Source organism: Mastigoproctus giganteus, chromosome 10 (assembly GCF_048544385.1).
Source record: "Mastigoproctus giganteus isolate SK-2022 chromosome 10, ASM4854438v1, whole genome shotgun sequence".
Lineage (NCBI taxonomy): Eukaryota > Metazoa > Arthropoda > Arachnida > Uropygi > Thelyphonidae > Mastigoproctus > Mastigoproctus giganteus.
In genome coordinates, this window is record NC_143584.1 from 72835120 (window position 1) to 72851074 (window position 15955).

The following is a 15955-nucleotide window of genomic DNA, read 5'->3' on the forward strand; positions in this document are numbered from 1 at the left end:
GAGAAAGCTCAATGCTTTCGGGATTTTTCCTCTTGCTCAGATTATGCACCTGAGGGGGCATAAATTCAAACTGATGAAAGGCAATTGTAGAATAGATATGCAGAAATTAGTCTTTAGCTAACGGGTGGTTGAGTGCCGGATCAAACTTCCATCGGTCGTTGTGGACGTTCAATGTTTAAATAAATTCAAGGAAGAACTGGTCAAATTTTAGAGCGAATGAATGGATGAAATGGGAAGGATTTTTTTTTTTTTTTTTTGGTTGATGCTGTATAAGCTTCCTTTCTTGCATCATATGCCTCTGCCTTTACTAATTATAACCTGCTATTGGCATGTCTTTCTGAGGCATGGCATGTAAGTTGCTGACACCAGCTTCAGTTGGCCTGTCTGGTGTCAAATTACTAACAGAGAAGCACTGCATGTCCACAGTGGGATTGCCTGCCCCAACATAGGGGTGCTCTGTTCCTATGACTTGAATCCCCTACTGTCCATGTCTGTTACCCTGTCTTTTTGCTTGGTGTACTCTACTGCCAGAAATCTTTTCCTGCTCTTAATAATCCTTCCTTGTGGAGGATGGGCTCCTTCCACAGGGGTGGTACTCTGCTGCTTTTACTTCCTATTTCCAGGTGGAGAGCCTGCCTATAATCCACTTTCTTTATGTTCACCTGTTCTTCTTTTCATCTGTCTTCTCCACTCCCTTTTTCATTAGTGTTTTGTTTTTTTTTTTACTGAGGGCCCTCTCTTGCAAGCTCAAGCGATGTCCAGGGTTTCGGTTTGCTTGTGGCATGAGACTTCTTTACTCCATATTAAACCATGCCTGCCTTTAACTGGGCAACATGGAGACCCACTAGCGGTCCTTCAGCTAAATGGCTTGAGGAAGAAAAGACCAGCACAAACAAAACTACTCTAAAACTTGATTATATCTGGCCTTTACAGTTTATACTACATCCCATAGTATACTATGTGGATTTGGGAGAGTAAACCCGGTGCCACTTGACAAACAAGACTATATGCTGTCCTTTCTATACTCATTGTACCCCATATTCAAATTTTGCATTCCTTCTGTTTGAGCATATCTCCGATATCCCCAGAATGTCTGCATTTGATGACTTAATCAGTACTTCAAATTCATCATATTTATTTCTTATACCCGTAATATTAATGTACATGCATCTGTTCTTACTTACCCTAATATAACTCGTGTATTTACTTGTTCCATGATGGCCGATAATAGAATTTAAATTTATGACACCTTGCTTTCCAGGCTGCTGTATGTTCTGATAGAAGCAGTGCATGAATCATTTTCACCACTGCCTGTGGCTTTGTTTAATCTAACCTACCTCACATTGACTGTACCATTAGATAATATTTTTGTCCCTTTCTAATTAAGTATATCCCATCCCTGTAAAAACACACTCTCCTCTTAACAAGCACAGACCATGCTGTGAAAAGTTCTACCCCCTGAGCCTTGCACAATATCTCCAGTGCCACAATTCTGACTTATGACTTTTTCACAACATTTCCCTCTGCTTGGTAATTAAATCCTCCGATCTACTTTTATCATCATTAGTGCCAACATGTACAATAATGTTGCCTTTCTTTCCCTTAAAAGATTATATCTGCTCTATGATGTCATCTACTTTTGTCCCTAGCAAGCATATCCTGTTTGCATTTGACCTATCTTTTTTTGCGCAATATATCCTGTTTCTTTAACAGTAGAATCACTGACTATAACTACCTCATGTAGGACCAGCAAATTCTGCTGTGTTACCTCATGCACAAGTGAGGGTTCTGGCAATGAGTTTGGCTGCTGAGAGCTTGATGAGCCCCATTTTAATTCCTTCATGGGCATCCACCCTGCTCTTTAAGTCTCATAAATGTCCATCAGAATGCTGAGTTAGTGCCTAATTTCTTCATACTCTTGCACTTCTAGCATTGGCATACATGCAAGTACAGTCAGTCCTCATATAGCACGATAGTTGTGTTCCTAGAAATCTACAAAATCTGCAATATAAACAACAGGCCCTATGGGAAAAATAGGGTTAAGTGCCGACCACCCAAGAATTGAACACACATTTGTAATCAAGACTACCAAACACGATAAATTATCATTATAAAATACTTACGTATTTTATTACGACTATTACGTAATAAAATATTGCTAATGCTTTTGCTTCTATTGTAAGCAAACTTGTTTTTTGTTTGATTTTCTATCCAAACAGATGACAGCCATCCCATCTCTTCCAATTCTTTGTGTCTTAATCTAATGGATTTTAATCACACTTGTTTAATTACACGAGTTGTTCTTGCTATGAAAGTTGTTTTTATTTTCTCTGCATTCTTTGTAATTCTCGGCATTGCCTCATTTAGGCCTGTAGCACGTGCAATGTCACGGTCTTTCATTTCGCTCAAAGCGTTTCACAATTTCATATTTTTTCTCTATCAACAGAGGCGGACTGGCCATAAGCCTTACCAGGGAAACCGTGGTGGGTCGGAGGCCGGTGTGATTTTGGCCATAAATGCTAGTATGAGGCCACTACAAATTTTCCCGGGTAAGAATTTTTGATCCAGTCCACCTCTGTTTATCGATATTGCTTTTCTTTTTCTCTCTGAATCGGTAGTGTCTTCATCAGGACGCTTCCTTTTCACACCTTTTAAGTATTTCACTCATTTTTAGGGAATAAAGCACAATTACAAAATGAGGAGGCATGCTTGACACACACACACACACACACACAAACAAAGCTGTGCACGTGTAGCAACTGAATAAAAAACACCGTAAAGGCAGAGACAACTCTATTAACACCTCACTAGCTCACATTTTACTAAAGCACACATTTCTGGGGGTTACTACCATAAAACAATAAAAACAATTTCCAGTTGCGTTTCTGCCAGTGGAATCTGTTATAAACTGGTAATAAACTCGATCTAATTGCATTTGCGATAATACCGATAGCTGGAATTTTCCGTTATTATGGTGAAATGTGTTTCCCCTTCAGTGATATAAAAAACATAAATACATTTTCAGAATCTTCTCTTCATTCCCATCGTGTTGCGTTCAGTTGGGGTGATTCCACGTCCGACTGCCGTTTCTTGTAAACAAAAAGGTGAATTGTGCATAAGCGAATTCGGTTCATGTTATATACGATATCATTCCCCTATTTATAAATCGTATATGATCGAATTCGTGTTGTGTAAACACGTGTTATACGAGGACTGACTGTATACATGTACCTATTCTTATTATTAGTTAAATTTGAAAGTGTCTGCAATTCTGCCCAGACACAATAGGAGGGAGTACATGATGAGAGCCTTGTCAATCAATTTGGCCCTGGAGGAAACGTGCAAGGCTCAAGGGATAAAACGTTTTTCAGCCTGGTCTGTGTTTGTTAACAGGAGAGACTGCTTCTACAGGGATGGGATACACTTAAATAGAACGGGTGCAAGAATATTTGCTGATGTTATCAAGTCAGTGTTCGGTGGGTCGGAAAACTGCTAGCTTGGGGAAATTCACAGATTAAAGGTTAAAAGTAGCTGCAAGCAGAGGTGAAGGTGATTCTTGCAGTGACGCTGCTTATTCTATTAGAATAAGCAGTGTGCATGGAGCGAGGGGTGTTTGGGGTTTCAGGGACTGATAGCAGTCATTGTGAAACAGGTGGGTGTATGGGATGTGTTAGGGTAACTAATAATAAGAATAGGTATATGTATACTTGCATGTATACCAATGCTAGAAGTATAGTAAATAAATTTGATGAATTTGAAGTGTTGCTCAAAACATCAAAGGCAGATATTGTTGGGATTTCAGAGACGTGGTGTCACACAGATATAAGGAATGCAGAACTGGAATTTGGGGAGTACAATGTGTACAGAAAGGATAGACAGGATAGGAAGGGAGGAGGTGTTATGCTGTTAATTAAGAAAAACAAAATCAAAAGAAGTGCATCCAGTTGATATAGATGAACAGTGCACTGTTGAGTCAGTTTGGTGTGACATAACTGCAAAAGCAAAATAACAGTAGGAGTGTGTTATAGGCCTAATGACTCGATTAAGTACTATGAACAATTGTACAGAGAAATGGAGTGGGCTAGTAAATCAGAATGTCTTATAATGGGGGATTTTAACTTCCCAGATAGACTGGAACTTATGGGTTGGTCACTCGCACACTAGTAAGACTTTTGTGGATTTATTGGATGATTGTTTTCTGCAGCAGCATGTTCGAGAGGCAGCCAGAGAGGGTAATGCTCTTGATCTGGTTATCAGCAGTGACCATTCGTGTATTACGAATTTGCAGATAAAGGACCCATTAGGTGGCAGTGATCGCAGTGTACTGATGTGGGATTTACTTAAAGATATAATTACCATCAGGGGTAAAGGAAAGGATTTTGCTTCCATAAAGGTGACTATAGTGATCTCAGACAGTTTTTAAATTCTGTACAGTGGGACCAACTGATGATGTTACCAACAGCAAATTCTAAGTGGGAAGCATTCTAGGAATTAATAGTGGAAGCTACTAAACGTTTCGTACCAATTAAGAAATATTGTTCAAGGTTTAGGCCTAAATGGTTGTCAAATGAACTAATGAGGCACAGAAGAAAAATGCATGGAATGCATATAAATTATCAGGCGACACAGAAGCCTATGATATAAGCTAGTCTAATCAAGTCACAAAGGAGGTTAGGCAGGCGAAGGCAGATTACGAAAAATCTTTGGCAAAGGATGCTAAGAAAAACAGCATGGATTTCTTTACTTATATAAACTCTAAAAGGAAGGGGATGAATCTCATCGGTCCACTTGACTTTGATAGTTCGACTGTTGATGATCCTGCTCAGATAGCAAACAAACTGAATGAGTATTTTGCATCTACATTCACACATGAGGAATTATTAAGGTTTGAAAATGGAAGAAGGTTATCAAATTGTAGCAGGGTACTTATTGATGATTTTGTAATAAATGAGAGCAAAGTGGGGGGAAAATTGTTGAAGTTAAACATAAGAAAAGCACCTGCGGTGGATGGGATCTATCCTGTTATATTAAAGGAGGCGGCAAGATAAGTAAGCAAACCCTTAGCCATAATTATGAGAGCATCCTTGGACTCAGGGGAAGGCCCCACGGACTGGAGATGTGCAAATGTGTCCCCAATTCACAAAGGGGATCGAAGGGTGACACGAGTAATTACAGACCAGTTAGTTTGACTTCTGTTCCAGGTAAAATAATGGAGTCACTGGTTAACAAAGCATTGCAGGATCATCTAGACAAGACTGCAGCCATAATTCAGACACAGCATGGGTTTGTTAAAGGAAAGTCTTGTCTGACAAATTTGATTGGATATTATGGTATGGTTACAAAGGAACTAGATGCAAAAAATAATTTTAATATCATATACTTGGATTTCAGGAAAGCTTTTGATACTGTTGACATGGAAGACTACTGTACAAATTGGAGCAGAATGGTATTAAGGGTAAGTTGCTACAATGGATAAAAGGATGGTTGAGTGGGAGAAGACAGAGAGAGGGTGGTAATCGATGGGTGCTGCTCTTCTTGGACTAATGTTATTAGTGGAGTCCCACAAGGTTCAGTGTTGGGGTTCACTGTTGTTTTGTATATTTATCAATGATATTGATGAAGGTATATCAGGCTTAGTGTCCAAGTTTGCAGTTGATACAAAGGTTGGCAGGGTTGTTAATGACAGTAATGGCACTATGTTACTGCAACAGGATCTAGAAAATTTGGGCAGATGGGCTGAGAAGTGGCAACTGAAGTTTAACCTTGGAAAATGCAAAGTACTGCATATGGGTAGAAGTAACCCTAGAGAAACATACCAACTGTGTGGTACTACACTTAAGGAGGTAGATAATGAAAAAGACCTGGGAGTAATTGTGCAGTCAGATATGAAGTTTTCTGAGCAATGCAGACAGGCTGCCAGGGCAGGTCATGGGATGTTGTCAATGTTATACAGGAATTTTGTTAGCAAGGAAAGGTGGTGATTGTCTCTCTGTATAAGGCAATGGTCAGGCCACGCCTTGAGTACTGCGTGCAGATCTGGAGGCCTCTTTTTAGGAAGGATGTAGATTTGCTTGAGAGTGTACAGAGAAGGGCAACAGGATTGGTGAGGGGAATGAAGGGATCCTCTTACCAGTTACCAGGAGAGGCTTAAGTTCTGCAAATTGCAGCAGCTGGAAATTAGGCACCTGCGAGGTGATCTGATTGAGGTGTATAAGGCCTTGAATGGGTTGAGCGCTGAATTCTGATGGGATTCTTCCACTTGTTCAGATTACGAACCTAAGGGGGCATAAATTGAAATTGAGGAAGAACAGATGTAGAATAGATGTGTGGAAATTTGCCTTTAGCCAGCGGGTGGTTAATTGTTGGAACAAACTTCCATATGTCGATGTGGAAGTTGATAGGTTAAATAAATTTAAGGAGGTATTGGACAAATATTTAGAGGGGATTGTTTTGTTTTGTTTTTTTTTTTTTTTGGGCTGATGCTGCATAAGCTCATACGCTTGCTTTCTGCATCACATGCCACCACTACTACTACTACTACTGAACACACACAAAGACATCCCCTTGGCTATATTACATCCCATTCCAGACAGGTTCATAAACATCACACAAGTAGCACATTTTGTAAGAGGTTGACAAAAATTAAAAAAAAAAAACGTTTCCAACAGCTCAAAATTCTTTGTCTGGACTGGTCATAGCCTCGAACCAAAAAATGATAAAACACATGAAACAAAATCCACTGAAGTTTTCTATGATTTTTTAAAAAAAGTTTTTTTGTTAGTTGTTGGCGCATCGGCTTCTGTAGCCATAATGCACCTCCCAAAGTTTTTGCATTTTACTCTGATCCAAGCCCGAGCCGGGATTCGAACCCGCAACCTTTGGGAGGCAGGCCTGGCCTCAGCAAACCAATTCGGCTTCAGGCGGGGAACCTCCGCCGTGGACGCCTTAACTCACCTCCTGACCAAAGTAAACAGATGTAATATAAAGTACTTCCTAGTGATAGCTGTGGACTTCACTGGGGCGTTCGACTCACTTTGGTGGCCAAACGTCCTGGCGAGGCTGCACGAAGCCAGCATGCCGGAAAACCTCTATAACACCATCAAAAGTTACCTAAGCAACAGAACCATCAAAGTCACTGCCCCCTATGGCACACTCTCCATGCATGTCTATCGGGGCTGGCCTCAACGTTCGGTCCTTGGCCCACTACTGTGGAATATTGTCTTGGACACCTTTCTTAACATCGATCTCAATGAAGTACAATCTCAGGCATTCGCGGATGACCTCATTCTGACGATACAGCAAACTCAAGAGCCGCGTTAGAGGTCCTCGCAAATCGGGCCCTGACCACTCTCCAAGAATGGGCAAACCGAAATCAACTCAAAATATCTCCCACAAAAACAAACTCCATCCTGCTAAAGGGACGCCTTGATCTTAGGCGGCCTCCGCAAATAAAAATTGGACAGGAAACAATCAAATTCTCCAACCAACTGAAATACCTAGGCGTGGTACTGGACCAAAACCTGTCGTTTCAGGACCATCTGAAATATCTCCGTAAAAAAATAAGACGCTACGCAGCCATGGTTGCCAGGGTCACACGTAAAGAATGGGGCTTGAAAAAGCGAGTCCTCAAACTGTTCTACAAAGCTATCTTCACTCCGATCGTCACCTACGCATCCGGCGCATGGTTTCAAAAAACTACAACAGCAGTAAACAGACGTATCATGGACCAAATTCACAGATCCATCCTCCTAACCATCACTCGCGCTTGCCGCATGGTGAGCACCCACGCCCTGCAAGTGCTTGCAGGCACTCTCCCGCTGGACTTAGAAATCATACAACGCGGCCTACTATACTACCTAGACAAAGGCACCCCACAGACTTTTCTGGGGTTCACTATTGACCTAACCAGCAACAGAAATGTGGAAAAGAAGAGGATACAAACTCACTTGCAGCAGGCATGGCAGGAAAGGTGGTGGAACTCTCAAAAGGGAGAGATCACAAAGAAATTTCTACCCAATATTGAACAAAACTACCCAACCTCACCCAGCTGGTTCTCCCCAGGTCTACAAGCAACATACCTCTTAACTGGACACAGAGCGATTAATGCCAAACTGTCTCTACTTGGGATTCAGGTTGATCCAACTTGCACTTGCAGGGGGCTGGAGAGCTGGCAGCACCTAATGTATGACTGCAGGCTCTATGAAGACCTATGTGGTGTTTTACTCACCAGAATCCGCTACTTACCACAGGGACAAGAACATCACCTCCTAGACACGAAGGAGGAGTATCAAGCCTTCTCGGATTACGCACAGGCACTGTTCACGAGGAGGAGGACGAGGAGAAACCAAATGGCCGCAGCCCACAACCCACTACCATTATAACCAAAGAACATCTGTTCTTCAGCTCACCGGGCTCCCTTGCCTGCTGCCTTTCCACCCCCTCCCCTGCGCCGGTGGTGGGATGCCCCCCCCCCCTCCCCGGCACCTCCTACTTTCTCCTGGTGAGGCATGGGCATGCCTCACTGACTTCTGGGGTTGCCTACTCTATCATCCCCATATTTCTGCCTTAACCCCCCCCAGCCTTCAGTCTCCCACCCACTCTATCTTTATGCTAGCGAACCACACACAAAAACTTAATTATGTCAAAATTCCCGTTCGCGCATTCTTTCGGCCTTTATTATGCGAGCATTATCTCCCTCACCTAATGATCATCAAACCTACGATGATGGATATGTGTATCTGTCTGTACGTACGTGCATATAAAAGAGCGTGCGCATTTTTTTTTTTTTTTTTTTTTTTTAGGTCCTAGCCTCTGAAATCTCAGGAAATTAGGTGGCAGGACCTGCCAGAGTGAAACTAAAACTACTGGGTTCCTGGTCTGCCTCCACAGGGCGAAGGTGGGGCAACGTTGGGCCTCAGCATGGGGTCCAGCGGCTAAACAACCAGATGAACAACGGTACATGACATCATACAGATACAAAGCCCACACACTTTTAAATCTCTGGCATTTCCCAGTGAACTGGTACACCCACAATGAAAGCAACACGGAGATGGGGGAAACCCCTGGTGCCGTCTGACACTAAATACACCTTACACCTTTGCGTTGCCAGGCATGCACTTTACCCACCTGGCTAGCCCGGTCGGCGTTTTCTTTGATGCACATTTATAACTAGTCAGGTGTTAGTTTAATAAGTCTTTAAAATTCGCTTTGATCCTTTGATTTTAAAAAGAGATTGCCTTCTACATGCATTGATATACTTACAAACTGTGTAAATGAGTTACACTAAAACACTGATAGTGATTTTCTTTGCTGGTTTAACCTTTTCCTTACACCATATGGCTGATACTGATGCAAATTATTGGGGGTGAGGGCTAATTGCATGAACCTCAGGAAGTTTATATTTTGTCACTGTTGCTGACTGCTAGAATAAACTGTCTGCTTATGTAGTCAAAGCTAACAGTCAGTAGCGAGACTACAAATTCTGCTCATTCTTGCAAGGTTATGAATGGGTTCTCTGTGCTTTTTAAAAGCAACACAACACTAATTGTTTAGGCTCCCTTGACTCTCTCCTCTATTGCTGACCTGCTAGTTTTGCCACTGGCAGTTTCTGAATCCTCAAGTTTTAGCTTTTAGATCTTGTAAATGTTTTTATGCCTTTTGAAAGTCTTACAGACAGTGCTTCATTTTTTAATCATGTATAATATTTTTTGACTGAATTATATTTTGTTATACTTATCTATTACAAAAGATAAAATAATGCTTAATACTTCTTTTGTTTAGGAAGAAGGAGACAATGAATATCAAACAGAAGAGGATGAAAGTGATGAAGTTGATTCAGACTTTTCAATTGATGAAAATGATGAACCTGTATCTGATACAGAAGCAGAGGGTGAACTAAAAAGAAAGAAACGAGTTGTGACCAAGGCATACAAGGTGAAGTTCTCCATACTTATACTGTAGTGGTTTTTTTTTTTTTTTTTTTCTTCTTCTGCATATAATTTTTCTTTGCTGATTTAATTGAATATTTAGAATATTTTATTTACCAAAATTAAATTAGTCTCAGTAAGCATAAGTACTTTTCAAAATATTCCTTCTAATTTCAGTGTATTATAGTGTAAAATATGTACAGCCTTCCTGTCACTTCTCTACCATTATGGTAAGGGGGGAGAGAAAAGTAATGGTATGCCTTCCAAAGGAGTTAAGTATAATTTCTCCTTTTGTGTAGCATAAATAATAATTTTATATTTTACTTCATTCTCAGTTGTAAGTTATTGAACAAAGAAAAATGCAACACAGAAAATGTACCTAAGAAATTAGGAGGAATATTTTGGATAAAATGGTATTTAGGGATTATTTAAATGCTATATCCTTTAGGTTTCTTCATATGCTGAGGCATTGCAGTTCCTGATGAGATGGGTACCGAATTGGTGAATTCATTCTTTATATAATTCTTATTTTTGTATATTTTGCAGTAAAGTTTGTGATAGGATATTTATTTATATATGCTATCACTCTAGCAATGTGTTTAATTCAAAGCATAGTAACTGCAAAAAGTTTCTAGACTTTCCTTGTATAGCAACATGGATAATACTATGGTGTTCTGCTGCTTGTTGATGATAGTCACTGCAGCCTGGTGCCAACCCTTCATATCTAGCTTGCCTCAGTGTTATTTTATGTTTCCAAATTAAATTATGTTGAGTATGATATCTTTGTTTGCATAAGGTGTGATCAAAAAGTTTGGAGATTGATGTTATCTTGAAATTTACTAATATGTGTGTTTTGTCTCATTTTAAAATGAGACAAAACACACATTTTACTAAGCAGCAGATTGCTTCAAATTTTGTTTCCATTTAGGGAAAAGTGTAATAGAAATCCATGAAAAGTTAAAATCAACTTTCAAAGAATATGCTGTGTATCATTCAAAGACTTTTTAGTGATTCTTGTGCTGGGTGTCCTTCAGCTTCAAAAAAACTTCAGTTGCCAATGATTCATTTGCTCTTTTTGATGTGATAAGAGTGATCATTGTTTAATTATCTGTGAAACTGAAAGTGAAATTGGCATTTCTTCTGGGACATGTCAGTCAGTTTTAATGCAAGATATGGGAATGTGATGCATTTCAGCCAAGTTTGCCTAACATCCTCATAATGATCAGAGAGTGGCGAGTTCTCTCAAATCAAGTTCTTTATAAGTGTGATGCTTCTCACTCACACTTCTTGTTTTCCATCATTGCTGGTGACAAATTGTGGATCTATAGTTGTGACATGGAAACAAAGGCCTATTCCTCTCCCTGGAAGATTCTTTTACAAGACCCAAAAAAAGGAAGATAAGCCTGATCAAATATACAATAAGCATGATCCTACGGTGAAACAATTTTAAAAATACAGCCAGACCTCTCTTTAACGAACTTCCATATAGCGAATTTTTCTATGTAGCGAACTTTTTTGATTTCCCCTTGGTCCTTGAAACATTGAAAATAGTTTCCCTATAATGAAGAAAATTTCCATATAACAAACATTTCGAGAGACTTGGGTATGCATTGTTTTCTTGGGTATGCATTGACTTGGGTATGCACCTGTGGTCTTTAGGCTACAGATGCAAACAATGCATACCCAAGTTTCTCAATAGAGCTGATGCTGTAGAAAGCACCAATTAAGAGCTAAAACATTTTACAGTTTAGTGGTGCCCGTAAAACTCTGCAGGAGGAACCTGGCCAACCATGGCATGGGATAGAAAATGATGGAAGGTTTTGGGAGAGTGGAGAGGCCCTTGCCCAGCAATGGGTCAGCAATAGCTAAAAAGTAAAACCTATAACATCCTATACAACTACTGTACCGAGGAGTTGCGCTGGTCAACTGCTATCTATATGTCCACAGCCATTGACAAAGATTAAGGCATATTCCTGACACGGACATTGGGTCTGATTAACCTGATTTCTGCTGTAGCAACCTATTAGAGAATTAGGAGAGGGCATTCATCTGTTGTTTAGAAGAAATGAGCCATCCACACTTTCACAAAATTTCACCTGTCTCTGTTTACATGTTGGTACAAGTGGTCCCTAATTTCAGTTTTGTTTTAGTTGCTGTGCAAGTAATCTAACAGTGTCTAAGATTGTGAAAAAGTGGAAGTGCTTAATAGTGTAGGTTGGGGGTGTTAAAAAAAGAGAGAGAGAAATCGCTTTAAAATTTGGTATCCCTGCCAGTAGTGTATCAACCATTCTGAAAAACCGTGTTTCGATTCTCAAATTGTTTGAGGAAACGGAACCCAGTGGGAAGCGTGCGAAATTATGCCTGTATGAAGATGTAGATGAAGCAGTTTTTAAATGGATAAAGTTGATTCGAAACCAAAATGTACCGATATCAGAGCCATTAATTAATAAAAGAAAGGGCTATGGTGTATGCATCTTTTCAGGGGCATAAAACATTCTGAGCAGTTCTGATTGGCTGGACAAATTTAAAGAGCACCATGGCTTACTCGAAAAAGTTTTTTTTTCTCATGAAAGTGAGGTTGCAATCGAAGAAGACTATACCAATTGGAAAGAAACAGTTTTGAAAAAAAAAATTTGGACAGTTGATTTTAAATTTCGATAGAAAGATGAAAAAAAAACAGAAAAATTGTATCGATTGTCGACAACTGCCCTGCCTACCTTCGTTCAGTAATTTTGAAACTTACCAGTGTGAAAGTTGTTTTCTTCCCTCCAAATACCTCATCTAAACCAATGGGGCAAGGATTTGAAAATGCACTACCGAAGTTGCATACTGAAAAAAATTATACTGAGAATAGAAACTAAACAACCTATAGATTCTGTTATAGATTTCCTGTTGTGCATATCAGAGTTGGCAAAAGTGTGGAATCACGATGTGACAGAAACAATGATTAAGAATTGTTTTGAAAAAGCAGGTTTTGCTAAAAAGGCAATTAACAGTAATGAGAGGGATGAAGTACTACAAGACATTGAGCAATCTTGAGAAGAGTTCCAAGCGAGGTTTGATCAGTGGAGAAATTGTTCTTGATGAATTTTTAGGAGTTGATAATGATGTCATAGTAACTGAATATCCAAGTGACTCCAACATTTTGGAGCATATTTAAAGAACTAGTGACAATATTGACGATGAGTTGGATGAAAATGAGGGCAACAAAGGGAATGAGAGCAAAAGCAATATTAAACCTTCCAAACAAGAAATGTTGGCAGTATTTTAAATTTTGCATCGAGGCCTTCAGTGGGAAGAGAATATAACAGAAAATATATTTGAGTGTTTAAACAAATGCGATATTTTTTATGAATGGTATACAGTAGAATCCAGTGTACAACATAACCAAAAAAAAAAATAACCAACTATTTTACGACATAATTCTTAAAAGTGTACTAATATATTGTGCGCCATCATGTACATAGTCATTTCTTAATATGTATGTATTAATAAATTAGTTGTTTAAAATGTTAGAAAATTTATGCATTCCCACTTATTTATCCCATCTTTTACTATACAGTAATACCCCGAAGTTACGCGATAGGTGGGTCCGACGAAAATCGCGTAAGTCGAATTCGCGTAAGTCGGGGTACAACTTTGCATATAAATACATATAAATTTTGCTTAATTGGGACCAAGGACTAAAAAAAACACTAGTTTAGAAGAAAAATATTAATAAAATTGCTGTTCTTTATACATATTAATACAAAATATGTATTAAAAAAACAAATGACTTACGTAAAAAAGTTATTTCGATGTCAATGGCTTCATAAAATCTAACAAATTCGTCTGACGACACAGCGCGTTCTTTTTTTCACGCAGAATTTTCTTCGTAGCAAGCTAATAATTTTTTTATTTCTTGCTTTGTAGCTATAACGCGTTCTTCGTTGGAGTCTGTTTTCTAAAATTTTTAAGCCCTTTACAATTGAGCCCTTTTCAATTTTCAACCTGTCAAGTTTGCAATTGTCATGTGCTTTTCGCCGTTGCTTCATTTAGGCCTGTAGCACGTGCAATATCACATGGTCTTTCATTTCGCTCAAAGCGTTTCACAATTTCATATTTTTGCTCTATCGACAGAGGTGGACTGGCCATAAGCCTTACCGGGGAAACCCCGGTGGGCCAGTGTGATTTTGGCCATAAACCATAGTATGAGGCCACTATAAATTTTCCCGGGTAAGAATTTTTGACCCAGTCCGCCTCTGTTTATCGATAATTGCTTTTCTTTTTCTCTCTGAATCTGCAGTGTCTTCACCAGGACGCTTCCTTTTCACACCTTTTAATTAAGTATTTTACTCATTTTTAGGGAATAAAGCACAATTACAAAACGAGGAGGCACGCTTGATACGCATAAACAAAGCTGCGCGCATGTAGCAACTAAACAACACCATAAAGGCAGAGATACACTATTAACACCTCACATTTCTAGGGGTTACTACCATAAAACAATAAAAATCCAGTTGCGTTTCTGCTAGTGAAATCTGTTATAAATTGGTAGTAAACTCGATCTAATTGCATTTGCGATTATACCGATAGCTGGAATTGTGTTGGTTTTTACGTTATTATGGTGAAATGTGTTTCCCCTTCACTGATATAAAAAACATAAAAGCAGCAAAGTTGAATTTTGTTCATCTTTCGCTCTCATTCTCCGCCGTCGCACCGTATATCGATAACATATGAAAAACGACCTTGAAGATAGTGGGCGGCAGCGTTACCAAACGAAAAAAATCAAGAACCGCGTAACTCCGAGTTCGCGTAAGTCGGGGTAGCGTAAGTCGGGGTATTACTGTATTTCTGAATTAACAGCATTTTTCACTGTCAAAAAGGTCATTTCTGTTTAACGAATTTTTTCAAGGGGATGATTGATTTCTTTATATACAGGTCTGACTCTACTAACTGTATGGTGAAACAGTGAACTAGGAATACCATAAAATAGTTCTACACTGATTGCAAGGCACCTCCATAGCCAGGTGGGCAGCAGCGGCAGTGCGTAGCACACTGGTCTAATTCTTGATTAGACAGGGATTCGAGCCTGTGACCACCAAATACGGAGGATGCGGAAAGGTCAGGGAATCACCACCGCATATACCCGGAGCAATATGGTCTTAGTTGCTAATGCTCCTAAAAACCAAATAACAACAACAACACTGATTGCATGATGCTCTTTAGTGTAAATAGCTGGAAAAGTGGGTTTCAGGAATTGGTGATTGCCTTGTGGCAAATGTCCCCTTCACACTTGGCACTTTCCATTGAGGAATTTCTTGTGAAGCACCAGCACTGTAGTCTCTCATCTTCCATACTCACCAGATTTAGCTCTCTGTGATTTCCCTACCCCAAGCTTAAAGTCCTCCTTGAAAGATCATAGGAACTGTTAGCAGTTACAAAATAAGCCTGTCGGGAATGTTCTAGAAATTGCAGAAGTGTTGTAATTAGTATATACGGTGTCAGTGAGATTATTTTGAAGGACATATATCAAATGGCTAGTAAGATTCATTATTTCTCAAGTTAATACATGAGGAATGATGCTTGAGGACTGAACTAACATTGTCCTCATAAATGTGTTTGGCTATTTTGCTGTTTTTCAAAGTGGTAACAGAAATAAATACTGTCCTGCATTACCCTATCCAGCACTCAGCCAGTCTTTCAATACTAGTTATACAAAACAGTTGTGCTTAATTTTACATGAGTTACATATTGTAACGCTTGAGTATAGGTTTAGCAAGTCAGAGTGTTCCCAACTCTGTGAAATTTTCAAATTTTGTGGTGTAAATTCAGAATTATTTTCAGCAATTAAGGTTTTAAATAAATAAATAAATAAATTTTCTGTTTATACTCCGGCACGACAACCAAGTCAGTAGAGTTTACAATAAATCATCAATACAAATATTTATCGTATTTAGTAGTCACGGGTTGAACTCTGGTCCACTCAAGGAACGCGTGCTGCACTCTCGCTCTGACCACTGGGCTATGTATATGATAATACAGATTTA

General features: G+C 39.4%; 1 protein-coding gene across 1 annotated transcript in view; it reads left to right on the plus strand.

The window, feature by feature from the left end:
* Window positions 1-15955, plus strand: part of YL-1 (Vacuolar protein sorting-associated protein YL-1) — a 175674-nt gene that overhangs the window by 15723 nt on the left and 143996 nt on the right. Inside the window, exon 3 of the mRNA XM_090382665.1 lies at window positions 9781-9933. Coding sequence (XP_090238791.1) covers window positions 9781-9933 — 153 coding nt within the window. The remainder of the gene's footprint in view (window positions 1-9780; window positions 9934-15955) is intronic.